General features: G+C 42.3%; 1 protein-coding gene across 1 annotated transcript; it reads left to right on the forward strand.

Annotated features, from left to right (window-relative positions):
• The first annotated feature begins 527 nt into the window (after positions 1–527).
• Positions 528–8,412, forward strand: WFDC8 (WAP four-disulfide core domain 8). Its single transcript, XM_032353263.1, has 5 exons — positions 528–716; positions 4,027–4,167; positions 4,843–5,010; positions 7,160–7,300; positions 8,273–8,412. Exons 1-5 carry the CDS (start codon positions 587–589, stop codon positions 8,410–8,412), a joined length of 720 nt encoding a protein of 239 aa, XP_032209154.1. The 5' UTR covers positions 528–586.
• The last annotated feature ends 7,061 nt before the right edge of the window (positions 8,413–15,473 follow it).

A 15,473-nucleotide genomic window follows, 5' to 3' on the forward strand; every position in this document is an offset into this window, starting at 1 on the left:
ACCAGGAAGAGACATGTGTAAATGGGGGTGGAATGAGTAGGGAAGGGTCATTCATTTATGGGGGGCTCTGGGAGTATCAGAAGCTAGGCTTGAATAACACCAGAAGGAATACGAGGAATCCTTTTGTTAACCCGAGGTTATCCGGGATTTTTTTTTGAGCCTGGGGTTCTAAGACCCTGTGGGACATGCCCAGGCCCTCCTAAAAATCTCATACCATCAGTTTCTTGTCATCAGTGGAGCAAGAAAAAGGTGTTCACTCATGTCTGGGGTTGCCTTGGGAACGACAGTGGGCAAACCAGCTCTGCAACTATTCCAGACAAATCCCTGTGATCATCTATATGTGACCTCTCATGTAGGAGCAAGCCTGGGCGAATGTCCTGCTGGGACACTGTGGAGTCCTATAGCAGAGTGTGGGGCCACTGGAAGGGGACTGAGAGTCCTACCCTACTCTCCACGTGACCTCAGACAAACCCCTTATGCACTGTGCATCTTGGTTTCCTCATCTGTGAACTGAGAGAAGTGGTGGGCCATTGTCACAGTTCTCAGCACCTGGTCTGAATCTCTGTCTCACTTGTGCCTAATCCCCATGCCTCTTCTCATCCCACACAAGCACCTTCCCCTCCACAGTTCTACCTTCTTCTGGATGAATGTAGCACTCCTGCTTCTCTCTCTGTCTTCGGAGGAGACCACTTCGTCACCAATCAAGAAAGTCAAAGGTGAGTTCAGAGAAGCTGCAGCCACCCCTCCTTAGGAGGCCTTCCTGGGACTGAGGGTCAGAAAGGAGACAAAGACTTGTGTTGTATGAGGTCACTTCCTCTGTGGCTTTAGAGGACGAGCCCAACTCACTCACCCTGGAAACTTCAGATTCTTCCCTCACTGTTCACTCCAAATTATTTCCCTAGCTTTACCTGATATGTGTATTTTCCAAGTTTAATTTTTGAAAGGTGAGTCATCCCTAGGCAGGAGCCCAAGGGCAGAAGTCAGTGAGGAGGTGGTTGCACAAGTGAAGGAGAGAGATGGGATGATGTCAGGAGCTGACCTGGAAATGGTGGCAAAGAGGGAAAGCCATAGGGCTTGGAGAGAAATGAGGAGGTAGAACTGACTCAAGTACATGACTGACAGGATGCTAGGGTGAAAGAGAGGGAGGAGTGAATCTCAGGGTTCTCATGAGAGCCTGGGGGTCTGTTGATGCCAAATATAAAGACGGGAGCAGAGACAAAGAGTCACTGCTAAAGCATAGGAGATTGTAAGTCTGATTTATACATGTGGGCATAGAGGTCTCTTGAGATTCCCAGATAAATGTTCCCACGTGGTTGGATATGTGCCTTCAGCTTGGAAGTGAGAAAAGTTCTGGAGGGAGGCATGGTAACCACAGTTAGCTTGGTGGGAATGGATGCAGGAAGTGTGTGTCAGGTAATGACAACAGAGAGCTGGGATAGGAACTTTAGGGAACATCCCCAGTAGCTGTAGAGGAATGCCCAAGGTATGTGCATTCAGGGAGGAATCCATGGAGACAAAGTTAGTAGTTGAGGAGGGCTGACTGGGAGGGAGGAGGATTCCAAAAGACAGCTGAAGCTGACCGTAGGCAAGGAATACAATGGCTAAACCAAAAAAAGGTTTACATGCCTCAGAAGCCGAAGGGAGGACTGACTAGAGTCTACACTAGTGAGGGGACATTTGTCTTTATAATCCCAAGATTTCTATGCCTTTTTACCTCTTTGGAGGTGTCCCTATTTGATTTGCTTTACACTCTCTGTACCCAAACCTAAAACAATAATTTCTAAGCAGCGTACATCATGGTGCCCGACTGCCTGCTTTGGTGTCACTGGAGGCACTTTATTTTTCCTTTTATGACTTTTTAAAATTTTTTTTATTTTTTAAATTTGTTTTCAGTGTTCCAGAATTCATTGTTTATGCACCACACCCAGTGCTCCATGTAATTCGTGCCCTCCATAATACCCAACACCAGGCTCACCCAACCTCCCACCCCCCAACCCCTCCAAAACTCTCAGATTGTTTTTCAGAGTCCACAGTCTCTCATGGTTCATCTCTCCCTCCAATTTTCCCCAACTCCCTTCTCCTCTCCATCTCCCTATGTTCCACTGGAGGCACTTTAAAGTGATGTATGATACATTGGTGAATTGAATTTAAATTTTAAAGAGAGAAAAAAAATGAAGTCCCTAGGCTTCACTTTCTAGAGATTCTGTTTCAGGCCATGGTCTGTAGTTTCTAAAAGATGCACAGGTGTTTTCAATGTACACTCAAAATTAGGAACCATAACTCTTCTTAGCCTTAGACATCCTTGGAGAGTGTATGAAGCATGGTATGAAGAATAAGAAATAAAGCTGGAAAGTACAAAAAGTCTCAATGGCCACTGTTCAGGACTTCTGGAGTGAATTATGGATTAGAGCTCCTAGACTCACTCCTCATTCACTCTATTTTTCCCATCTGACTTCATTTTTTTTTAAACCTGGAATTTAGGAGGGTGATACTGATGATCCATATGGTGTTTCCAATTCTGAACCCTTATAATTCCAAGACTCAGTAGTCTCCAAAAGGATCATGCTTCTCTGGTCAGAAGTCTGGTGTGGTTTCGAAGGATTTTCTGCTCAGGTTCTCAACAGGCAGCATCCAGGGTTGCATCGAAAAGTGCAGTTCTCATCTGGGACCCAGGATTCTCACTGACACTCACTGGCTGTGGCAGAATCATTTCCTTGCACTTGTACCACTGAGGTTGCTTCCAGAGGTCACCTTCAGTCCAGGACACTAAGTTCCTTCTGTCCTCAAAGCTCCTAAAAACATGTTGGGTTCCTCTCACACGTGGAATTTATCTTACCTCTTCTCTATTAGTCAGGGGGAAAACTCTTCTTTTTAAGGTCTCAACAACTTAGATGTGGCTCAGTCAGATAATTTCTATATTTTAAGGTCAATTAACTTGGGACTCTAATTCCATCTATGAAATCCCTCATAGCCCATCTAAATTCAAGTGTGATTCATAACCAGAGGACAGAAAACTTGGGGAGGCAACTTTAGAATTCTACTTCCCACAAGCTCAGCAATTAGTAAGCTGTGTCAAGCCCTAAAAAGGAGGAAGAAAACCCATATCTGCCAAGCTCTTCCCATGTGCCAGGCACTGTGATGAATGCATTGTAAGCATCATCCCCCTTAATTCTTAGAAGCAGGTTGTAAGGTAGAGATTGTAATTCTCATTTTATAGATGGGAAATGTTGGACTCAGGAGGAAAACTTTTTTCCCCCCAAGATTACTTACCTAGTCGTGTTGGAGTCAGGCTCCAAACCAGGTGTGATACACTGCTCCTCCCATTGCCCATTTCTGTTCCCTTTAAGGGTAACTGAGAAGGTATATAGTGGAACTCAGGTTGGTCTTTTTTTTTTTTTTAAGATTTTATTTATTTATTTGACAGAGATCACAAGTAGGCAGACAATGCCAACAACTTCCTCCTAATGCTGAGCAGAGAGCCTGATGTGGGGTTCCATCCCAAGACCCTGGGATCATGACCCAAGCTGAAGGCAGAGACTTTAACCCACTGAGCCACCCAGGTGCCCCCAGGCTGGTCTTGATTTCACAAGGAGTCAGGGACCCAAGTCAGGAATCAGGACTCCTATACTCCTATTTCCATGGTATTCCTACCCCTTCTTACTAATTAATTTCCCCTATCAACTAAGACTCTGGAGGCAAAGGAATTGGGCAATAACATATTAAGTTTCAAGAGGAGAGAGAAGCTACTAGACTTAAGGAAAGGCTCTTGGTTCCTATCTAGTTCCCTGCCATGAAATCTGAGATGCTTCCCCTTCAGTTGACCTAAGCACAGATTCCTGATTCAGATCAATCAAAATGAACTATGAGTGGTGGGAGGAAGACCCAGCTCCTAAATTTAAGCAGAGCTACTGAGGATGGAAGGTAGAAGAGACGGCTGATAGAATGTCACTATTCACCTTTGCCATGGGAGGAGAACTGAAACTCTCAAAGGATGTGAATTTGAATTTGGATGTTGCTTTCTTGTAGAGAAAGCAGGAGTGTGCACCCGAGAAAGGGTCCTCTGTGAGATTTATGTTCCAGACCTCTGCACAACTGATTGGGATTGCCTAAAACAAATGAAGTGTTGTTCATTTGCCTGTGGGAAAAAGTGCATGGATCCATTCCAAGGTAATAGCCCCCAAGCTGAGGGCACAGGTATCTTTTGAGTTGTCTTACTTCCTGCTCCATCCAGAGCTTGTCGAATGATTCCCTTGGATGGTAGGACAAGAAGTCAGGGTTCATGCTTTTCTTGTTCTTGAATCAGATTCCCAACCCTCAAGTACAAACAATGAGTCCAGGCATGAAGGATGTCAACTGGAAAATATTGATGACAGTCTTCTTTGATCCAACACTCAAACACTCACACACAATTAATACATGTTGCATGTTCACTAAGTGTCAAGAGACTATTGTTGACACATGGTAAATATAAACTTCAGTCAGCTTTGATGCTGGGCTTGGTTTCGGACTCTTTGGCTTTCAAAGAGGTTTTCTGGTGGCTCAAAGTAAAGAGTATCTCATAATAGGAAATTCTGTTATATATATAAATGAATGGGTCAGACCACAATAATGCCTTAGGCACTTTGGATACAGTCACTGAACAAATTTTGTCCTCCCAGAGCTCAGGGACTTAGAGAACAAAGATCAGTTCCATATTTGTAGGAGAGCTAGGTTAGAGCTTTTATTTACAGTGGCTCTCTCTATGACTTGTATGGTCATACTAAGAACATAAAAGCTGAGAGCCTGACCCCTTCTCTTTTTTCCTACCCTTTATGTTCTTTCCTCTCTGCATCCCACCTTCAGAACCCTGCATGCTACCCCCAGAAGAAGGAGAGTGTGACGTTAGTGTCTTTCGCTGGTATTTTGACTTTAAACTTCAGTCCTGTGAACCGTTTATCTATGGAGGCTGCTTCGGGAATGCCAACAACTTCCTCAGCATCAGCGCCTGCCAAATGGCTTGCTCACCACCTGGTAAGATTTATATCCCTGGCAATCCGAGGGATTAGTATATGCTCAGGCTTTAAGGTTAAACTGCCTTGGTTCAAGTCTACTCTATCATTCCCTGAGTGGGTGGTCTTAGGTCAGTTGCCTGTTTCCCTTAGCTTCAGTATTCTTGTCTATAAAAGGGGGATAGTAATAGTATTTACCTAATAGAGTTGTTGTGTCAGAAAAATGACATAGTGCACTTATCTATCGAGTAGTACCTGAGGCCTCACCCAAGAATGAAGCATAAACAGGTCAGGTCTGGAATCACATGAAGTCCGAGTAGAGTATAGAGTAACTGAAGAATAGGATGAAGTAAAGGTGAGGGCTGTGGATTAATTCCTACTATAATGACAAGCACCAATAATATTGGGAGATAGTATCTTACAGAGGTAGGTGCCAGATAACCCAGATAAAAATCCTCCTTTTCCCGTTTATTGCAATTTTCTTCACCTCTCTGAGTTTCAGTTCTCTCCTCTGTAACACTGAAATAACAGAAAAACATCTTTGAGTTTTTGGTGGATTATGTGTGATCGGGACACAAGGATTTGACATAGGGGTTGTTAAGTAGTGTGGGCTTGCTTAATGGTAGCACTCTAGGTGGTAACCATTGATGTTCAAATGCAGCACTGTGTGACTTACAAGGCAGCATTACAACTTTGATGTCAAATTCTAAGAAGCAGGCTGAATAGTGTATCATCTCTTCCATTATACAGACAAGGAAACAGAGTCAAATAGATAAAGTTAGTTGCTCAAGGATTCACAGTGGGTCAGGAGTAGAACTGGAATTTTAATTCTGTAATTCCAGTGAGCCTGAATGGCAAAGACATTATTGTGGTCTGACCCACTGTGGAAGGCTTTAAGAAATCATGGCACTATGCATTAGACCTTGGCTCACTCTCAGAAGCAATAGGAAGAAGAAACCAGGGAAATGAACTTGGGTGGGATTGGGGGAAATTTATGTTTGGGTTAAGAAAGAACCTAGGGGTGGGCACCAGGGTGGCTCAGTGGGTTGGGCCGCTGCCTTTGGCTCGGGTCATGATCTCAGGGTCCTGGGATCAAGTCCCGCATCGGGCTCTCTGCTCAGCAGGCAGTCTGCTTCCTCCTCTCTCTCTCTGCCTACTTGTAATATCTCTTTGTCAAATAAATGAATAAAATCTTAAAAAAAAAAAAAAAAAAGAAAGAAAGAACCTAGGGGTGCCTGTGTGGCTTAGTAGGTTAAGCCTCTGCTTTTGGCTTGGGTCATGATATCAGGGTCCTGGGATTGAGTCCCACATCGGGCTCTCTGCTGGGTGGGGAGCCTGCTTCCTCCTCTCTCTCTCTCTGCCTGCCTCTCTGCATCCTTGTGATCTTTTTCTGTCAAATAAATAAATAATCTTAAAAGAAAGAAAGAAAGAACCTAACCATAGCTCTGGGAGTCAAATTCACCACACTCTGTCAGAATCCAACTTGAGGAAGAAGGAGAAGAGAGAAGGAGGAGAGAAGGAATAAAATAAGGAAAAAACCTTCCTGTCCTCATAGAATTTGTAATCAGATAATGACAAGAGGAAACATGCACAAAATGTGAAAATATTGATTTTAACACCATCTATGCCCTAGTGACCCACATTTGTAGCTCCATTCTGAATTTGACTCCCAAACTCCAACTGCATACTCTACTCCTTCATCTCAATCTCACAAACACCTCACACTTCACTTGTCTAAAACAGAGGTGCTCACCCATCTCAAACTTGCTCTGTCCACAGCTCTCCCTCTCTTGGTTGATATGAACTTCTAAATCATCCTTGATGAATCAGCATCAACATTCTCAATCCACACTGATGGAGTTAGGAAATCATTTTAGATATACCTTAAAAATAGATCCATAATCTGAACATGACTTACTATGTCTTCAGCTGCCGCACCAATCCAGGTACCTCTCTTCTCACCTGGAGCTTCAAAGAGCAACCCTAACTCTATTTCTCCTACAATCCATGAGATGCTGAGGCATTCCATTCTGCCATAGCCCACCAGAGGTAGTCACAGTAGAGTGAACCAAGTCACAGAAAGAGATACTAATTTTAAAGGGAGGGAAAGGTGTTTGAAGGGTGTGAGAAGGGGTGGGGTTTGAGAGAACTCACATCTACTCTTGTTTTAGCCAAGAATGGACAGTGCCCACTCTTCCCTTTCAAGGACCGTATGGAGTGTCCAGCTTCATGTAAGAGTGACTTCGATTGCCCCAAAACTACCAAATGTTGTGAATCCATGTGTGGCTTTGTTTGTACCAAGGCCTGGACAGGTGAGAACTAGGGATATACCTCCCAACATCTCGAGGGCATATGCTAAGGATGCTTTGTTGTTCCATTGAATAAGGATGCCCCTTTGGTTGAACTTAGATATCTCTAGGGAATTTTTCTTTCTTTAATGCCCTATCACTGCTCTCATGTTGTCATCTTAATTTCAGGAAACTATTATGCTAGTCTTCAAAGCCAACCATGCATAATATCACTCCCTATTTTTTCCCCATGAGAACTTATTTATTCTGAGTCTCATTCTTCACTGATTGACAGGTGACAATATCCACTTACTCATACAAAAAAAAAAAAAAAGATAACCATTAGGTACATTCCTAATAAACCCTTTGTCTACACAGAACTTCACATGAAGTGCATATTCACATCTTGTAAGGCATGCTAGGGAAAAGATGGGTAGCAAACTGCTATTGGGACAGAAGTGAACTCTGTAGCCTCTGAGACTAGTGTTCATTTCCTTACTTAATATTGAGATAGTATGGTCTTGTCTGAGGGATTCTTAGTGTTTGGTGCTGCATACAGCATGGTATAGTGAAAGGAAACCAAGGCCTTTCAACTGACTTCAACACTTCCACTTGTTTTCTCTATGGCCATACACTACTCACTTGCCCCTACACTAACCTCAAGTTCTGCAACATATAAAACAAAGAAGTTCTGGGTGCTCTCTAATACTCCTTCTACCTCTGGTAATTTGGGATTAGATAACCCAAATCCATTACTTCTCTGGGGGGCAGCAGGAATCCTATCAGATTGTCTATGTCAGAGATGGCAAGCCTTTTTCAAACACCTCAAATTATTAGCCACTGGAAGTTGATACTTTTGCCTTCTGCACTCTATTTTTACTCTAGGGGGAAGGGTAAGAGGTTTAGTCAGAAGAAACCCCTGTTTAGAGTTTTCCAAGTTTCCCCAAACTATGATCAAGTATTTCAAGTTCAAATGTCTTATTTTATCCCATAAAGTCAAACCAGGTTTCTGCCCGCACAAGCCCATGGTGTGTTCCAAGATTGATAGACCCAAGTGTCTTCAGGATCATGATTGCCCAGTGTCACAGAAGTGCTGTTCACATTGTGGACTGAAGTGCCTGGAACCTCAAGAATGAATAGTAAGTGGAAAATATTATCATTGATGTAATTAATTATGAGTAGGATAATAAAAACTATCAATTTTATCTTCTATCCAACTGCTTTCCCAAATTGACTTATGAAATATAACACTATTTACTGGGGTTACTTTGATTGTATATATAATCTTATCATCTGAAAATGATGGAAAAGTTTGACTCTGCTTTATTCCAATTTTGTGACTTAGTTTCCTCACCTTTTTATATCTAGAGCCTCTGAAATTATGTTGAAAATAAAAGCAATGACATCTATCCTTGTCTGGTTCCTTATTTTAAAGTTGGCGTCTCACCAGAGAATCTAGTAGTGCACAAATGGTACCTAATCAGGCCAAATTTTAAAGTGCTGTAACCGAGCCACAGACTAAACTGGGTGCTCTAATGGGCTAGCGTGATTGAGGCAGAAAAGAGAGTAAGTGATCTAGAAGACAGGTGGATGGAAAGAAAGGAAGTTGAGGAAAAGAGAGTAAAACAACTAATAACCTATAAAAAGAAGTTTTAAGAAAGCAGTGATGCCATGAAATGTACCAAGGTCAGAATTATTGTGGTGCCTGAGGGTGAAGGGGCGGGGGGGCAGAAAGTATATCTCATAGCTGAGGACATCTCTAATCTGGGGAAGGAAATAAGTATTCATGTCCAAGAAGTAGAGAGAATTCTTCCCAAATCAATGAAAATACATCAACACCCTGACATATAATAGTAAGACTTGCAAAATTCAGAGACAAAGACTCAAAACAAGGAGCTCCTAACCTACGGAGGAAGGAACATTAGACCAACATCAGACCTAGCCACAGAAACCTGGCATGCCAGAAAGGGATGGCATGATATATTCAGGGTACATGTAGCCATGAATACTTTATCCAGCAAGGCTGTCTTTCAGAATGGAAGGAGAGAAAAAGAGCTTCCAGAACAGACAGAAACAGAAAGAATATGCGACCACCAAGCCAGCACTGCAACATATATTAAATGGGAACTTGAAAGAGAAGAGAGAGCCAAAGAGTGAGATAGACCAGAAAGAAATAGAGACAATCAAAGAAACAGGGACTTTATGGGCAATACAATGCACTAAATTCATATCTTTTAACAGTTGCTCTGAATGTAAATGGGCTAAGTACTACAGTCAAAAAACACAGAGTATCAGATTGCATAAAAAAGGAAGCCCAATCCATATGTTGTCTACAAGAGACTCATTTTAGACTAAAAGACACCTCCAGACTGAAAGTGAGGGGGTGGAAAACAGCTTTCCATGTAATGGACCTCAAAAGAAAGCTGGGGTAACAATCCTCATATCAGACAAATTAGATTTTTAAACCAAAGACTGTAGTAAGGGGTGAAAAGGGACACTATATCATACTTAAAGGATCTATCCAAGAAGAAGACCTACCAATTGTAAACATTTATGCCCCCAACATGGGAGCAACCAATTATATAAACCACTTAATTACCAAAGAAAAGAAACACATTGATGATAATAACATACATTGGTAGGTGGGGACTTGAACACCCCACTCACAGCAATAGGCAGATCATCTAAACAGAAGATCAACAAAGAAACAAGGGTTTTGAATGACACACTGGACCAGATGGACTTCACAGATATATACAGAACATTCCATCCTAAAAGAAAAGAATACTCGTTCTTCTCGAGTGCATGTGGAACTTTCTCCAAAACAGATCACATTCTGGGTCACGAGTCAGGGCTCAACCAACACCAAAATGTTGGGGTTATTCCCTGCATATTTTCAGACCACAGTGCTTTGAAACTTGAACTCAATCACAAAAGGAACTTTGGAAGGAACTTAAACACTTGGAGGTGAAAGATCATCCTACTGAAGAATGAATGGGTCAAACAGAAAATTAAAGAACTTTAAAAGTTCATGGAAATTAATGAGAATGAAAACACATCTGTTCAAAGCCTTTGGGATACAGCAAAGGTGGTCCAAAGAGGGAAGTACATTGCAATACAAGCCTATCTCAAAAAAGTACAAAAATCTCAAATACACAAGCTAAATTTATACCTAACAGAGTTGAAAAGAGAACAGCAAATAAAGCCTAAACCAAGCAGGAGAAGAGAAATAATAAAGATTAGAGCAGAAATCAATGTAATGGAAACCAGAAGAACAGTAAACAGATCAACGAAACTAAGAGCTGGTTCATTGAAAGAATTAATAAGATCAATAAACCTCTAGCTACATATATCCAAGAAAGAGAGAGAGAGATTGAGCCCAAATTAATAAACTAGGAATGAAAGGGGAGAGATCATAACCAACAGCAAAGAAATACAGACAAATTTAAGAACATACTTTGGCAACTACATGCCAACAAATTAGGCAATCTGGAAGAAATGGATGCATTCCTGGAAACTTATAACAACCAAAACTGAAACAGAAAGAAATAGATAGTCTGAACAGACCAATACCCAACAAATAAATTGAAGCAGTAATCAAAAACCTCCCAGTGGCACCTGGGTAGCTCAATCAGCTAGGCTTCTGCCTTCAACTTAAGTCATGACCTCAGAGTCCTAGAATCAAGCTCCATGTTGGGCCTCCTGCTCAAAGGGGACCCTGCTTCTCCCTCTCCCCTGAGCTTGAGCTCTCTCTCATTATCATTCTTCCCTTTCTCAAATAAATAAATAAAACCTTTAAAACAAAACAAAACAAAAATCTTTCCAAAAAGCAAGAGTCTGGGACCAGGTGGCTTCATTGGGGAATTATATCAAATATTTATTTTTTAATTTTTTATTTTTTTATTTTATTTTTTTATTTTTTTAAAGATTTTTTTTAAAGATTTTATTTATTTATTTGACAGAGAGAGATTACAAGTAGGCAGAGAGGCAGGCAGAGAGAGAGAGGAGGAAGCAGGCTCCCTGCTGAGCAGAGAGCCCGATGCGGGACTCGATCCCAGGACCCTGAGAGCATGACCTGAGCCGAAGGCAGCGGCTTAACCCACTGAGCCACCCAGGCGCCCGAATTATATCAAATATTTAAAGAAGAAATATTACCTATTCTACTGAAGCTGTTTCAAAAACTACTCTGTTGGTGGGAATGCAAGTTGGTGCAGCCACTTTGGAGAACAGTGTGGAGATTCCTCATGAAATTGAAAATAGAGCAATTGCACTACTGGCTATTTACCCCAAAGATACAGATGTGGCAAAAAGAAGGGCCATCTGTACCCCAATGTTCTGGAAGAAATGGATGCGTTCCTGGAAACTTATAACAACCAAAACTGAAACAGAAAGAAATAGATAGTCTGAACAGACCAACACCCAACAAAGAAATTGAAGCAGTAATCAAAAACCTCCCAGTAGCACCTGGGTAGCTCAATCAGCTAAGCTTCTGCCTTCAACTTAAGTCATGACCAATGGCAGCAATGGCCACAGTCACCAAACTGTGGAAAGAACCAAGATGCTCTTCAACGGACAAATGGATAAGGAAGATGTGGTCCATATACACTATGGAGTATTATGCCTCCATCAGAAAGGATGAATACCCAACTTTTGTAGCAACATGGACTGGGCTGGAAGAGATTATGCTGAATGAAATAAGTCAAGCAGAGAGAGTCAATTATCATATGGTTTCACTTATTTGTGGAGCATCACAAATAATAAGGAGGACATGGGGAGTTAGAGAGGAGAAGGGAGTTGGGGGAAATTGGAAGGGGAGATGAACCATGAGAGGCTATGGACTCTGAAAAACAATCTGAGGGGTTTAAAGGGGTGGGAGGTGGGAGGTTGGGGGAGCCGGGTGGTGGGTATTATGGAGGGCACATATGGCATGGAGCACTGGGTGTAGTGCATAAACGATGAATTCTGTTATGCTGAAAAGAAATTAATTTAAAAAAGAGAGAGAGAGAACCATAAAGAAAATATATTTACAGTACTACACTGTTAAAAAAAAAAAAAAAGAAATGGAAGGAAAAGTTCCAGACTTGTTCGATGAACACTACCGCTTCCCAAAACCAGACAAAGATCCCATCAAAAAGGAGAATTCCAGACCAGTATTCCTGATGAACTTGGATGCCAAAAGACTCACTAAAATACTAACCAACAGGCTTCAATTGGTGTATTTAAAGGATTTTTTTAAAAAGATTTTATTTATTTATTTGACAAACAGAGATCACAAGTAGGCAGAGAGGCAGGCAGAGAGAGAGGAATGGAAGCAGGCTCCCTGCCGAGCAGAGAGCCCGATGTGGGGCTCGATCCCGGGACCCTGAGACCATGACCCGAGCCGAAGGCAGAGGCCTAACCCACTGAGCCACCCAGGTGCCCCTATTTAAAGGTTTATTCACCGTCTTGTTAATGTTGGCCATTCTAACTGGTGTAAGGTGGTATCAGTGTGGTTTTGATTTGAATCTCCCTGATAGCTAATGACGATGAATATTTTTTCATGTGTCTAAATGAGTGTTTGAGAAGATGTGGAGAAAGGGGAACCCTCTTACACTGTTGGTGGGAATGCAAATGTGGTGCAGCCATGTTGGAAACCATGTGGAGTTTCCTGAAGAAATTAAAAATAGAGCTACCCTATGACCCTGCAATTGTACTACTGGGTATTTACCCCAAAGATACAGATGTAATGAAAAGAAAGGCCATATGTACCCCAATGTTCATAGCACAATGGCCACAGTTGCCAAACTGTGGAAAGAACCAAGATGCCCTTCAACGGATGAATGGATGAAGAAGATATGGTCCATATATACAACGGAGTATTAAGCCTCCATCAGAAATGATGAATACCTAACTTTTTTATCAACATGGACAGGCCTGGAGATTAGGCTAAGTGAAATAAGTCAAGCAGGGAGAGTTAATTATCATATGGTTTCACTTACTTGTGGAGCATAAGGAGTAACATGGAGGATAGTAGGAGAAGGAAAGGAAAAGTGAATTGGGGGAAATCAGAGGGGGAGACAAACCATGAGGGAGTGTGCTCTGAGAAACAAACAGCATTCTGGAGGGGACGGAGGTAGGGGGTTAGGTGAGCCTGGTGGTGGGTATTATGGAGGGCACATATTGCATGGAGCACTGGGTGTGGTGCATAAACAATGAATCTTGAAACACTGAAAAAATAAGATTAAATTAAAAGAAAAAGAAATTGGGTGAGCAAAGGGCCAAAAATGCCATTTATCCTAGGCCCCAAAAGCATAAATTTCATCTCACTTGCTTGGAAAGTGAGATCCAAGGGTGAGGCTGGAAATTAGGCAAGACAGAAGAGATAGAAGAACCAGAAATTCTGAGTTTTCATTTACACTCAAGAAAACTAAGAGAAGAATTCAGCCTTATTGGTGGGCCCTGGGAACCATTTGGGCATTTATAGATTCTGGGGGATCTTTAGACATATATAGACACTATATATGTCTATATATAGACTATAGACATCACCTTCATCTCCTTTTATGCACTATTCCTCGCTACCTTCAACTCCATAGTAAGATATTATAACCATACTAATATCACAATATTCCATAGTGACCTCTGACAAGTATACTGACACTCCATTCTCTTTTACCTTTATCTTTGACACTCACTCACTTGGTGACATTGAGTCAGCATCTGCACTCTTCTGGGCCTTATGACCCCATATGTACGATGAGGAAATGGGACTTGCACCCTCAGAGTCCTTCCACCCACGGATCAGCTTTGTGTTCTCTCCTGGACTGAGTTTGGGAAGGACACAGAATAAGTGGAAAAGCACCACTCATGACTTCTTGGTTGTTTATTAGAAATGTATTCCCTGGTCCCATTATGGGGTTCACCTGGCTCCTGACTGGTGGGGTGGGAATTTGTAATGTAAATACCTGATATTCAGCTTTTTCACTGTAATGTAAATGCCTGACATTGACATTAAGCTTTTGAGTGCTGAGGCATCCATTTCAAACACATCCATCTCAAATAGATACACTCCCTGCTATATAACACAGACACTAACAACGCAATTAGGATAAGGAAACAGCTGCCCTCACCAATGAAGTTCTCCTTTTAGAAAGGCCTCGAGCAACCCAGATAACTAATCACTGGAGTGACCCTGCTTCTCCCTTCCTACACCCTAATTCCCACTTTTAAATTCACCAATAGAAAGTGAACTCATGGAACCTTAGACATTTTACACTTGGACCCAAATAAAGGGAGAGCCCCAAAGTATGCACTTTCTCCCCCTCTCTCTGTCCACAGCCTTTTGTATGTGGCTCTCTGCCTTCCCATGCTCCCTCCAGGGCTTGTGAGCAAATCTTTTCTTAAGTTCCCTAATGGTTTGGCAGAGGTGAGCCCTGTGATCATAATAAGAACCACAAAGACCAGTGCAACCACAACACTGACCCAGTGGTGGTAGGGGGATGTCTCTGAGGGGAATGTCTGGGGGCATCACTTTGAGTAAATATGTCCCAAGGACATCTCAGGCCTTCTTAGAAGAGAATACCACTGTCAATAGGCTGAGACCCACACCACAGATTCCCATAGAGGGCTCTGTTGGTAATCCTAAATTTTGTGACCATACAGTCACTCATTGATGATTAGGCTGGCTTTGTCTGGCTTTTGCCCATTTATAAGACAAATGGAGAACAAAGCTTGGCCCCAAAGTGCAAACTATAGTTAAGGAAAGAAATGGGGACCCTACAGATGACATTTGCACTTTGAAGAGTATCTCTCCTTCTGTCAAGGGTGATGGACTCACTGGCACTGCAGATTCCCTATAGAAAAGCTGCCAATTACTCCAGCACTCTCTCTACAGCCCTTTCACCAGTCCCATCAGAAGCCAGCAATTCTACTGCCTATGGACCCGTACTGGGGTGTAGTCTCTCAGGCAGGTCTCTCCACTGTACAGTGCTTCCTCAAACAACAAGGAGTTTACATGAGATGGCAAACATTCCCTACAGGCTCTGCTGACATTCTCCACCACTCTCAAACAATAGGACCTTGACAAACACTCTGAAAACTCTGTAGATGGGCTGTTCCTCCCCCACACCCCACTCTATGGCAACACATTTACTCTTCAGCCTTAGTTGAAGAATAGGAACTACCCAAAGAGAAAGGGGAGAAGGATAAGAAGGAAGGT

This window comes from Mustela erminea, chromosome 7 (genome assembly GCF_009829155.1).
Source record: "Mustela erminea isolate mMusErm1 chromosome 7, mMusErm1.Pri, whole genome shotgun sequence".
NCBI classification, from domain to species: domain Eukaryota; kingdom Metazoa; phylum Chordata; class Mammalia; order Carnivora; family Mustelidae; genus Mustela; species Mustela erminea.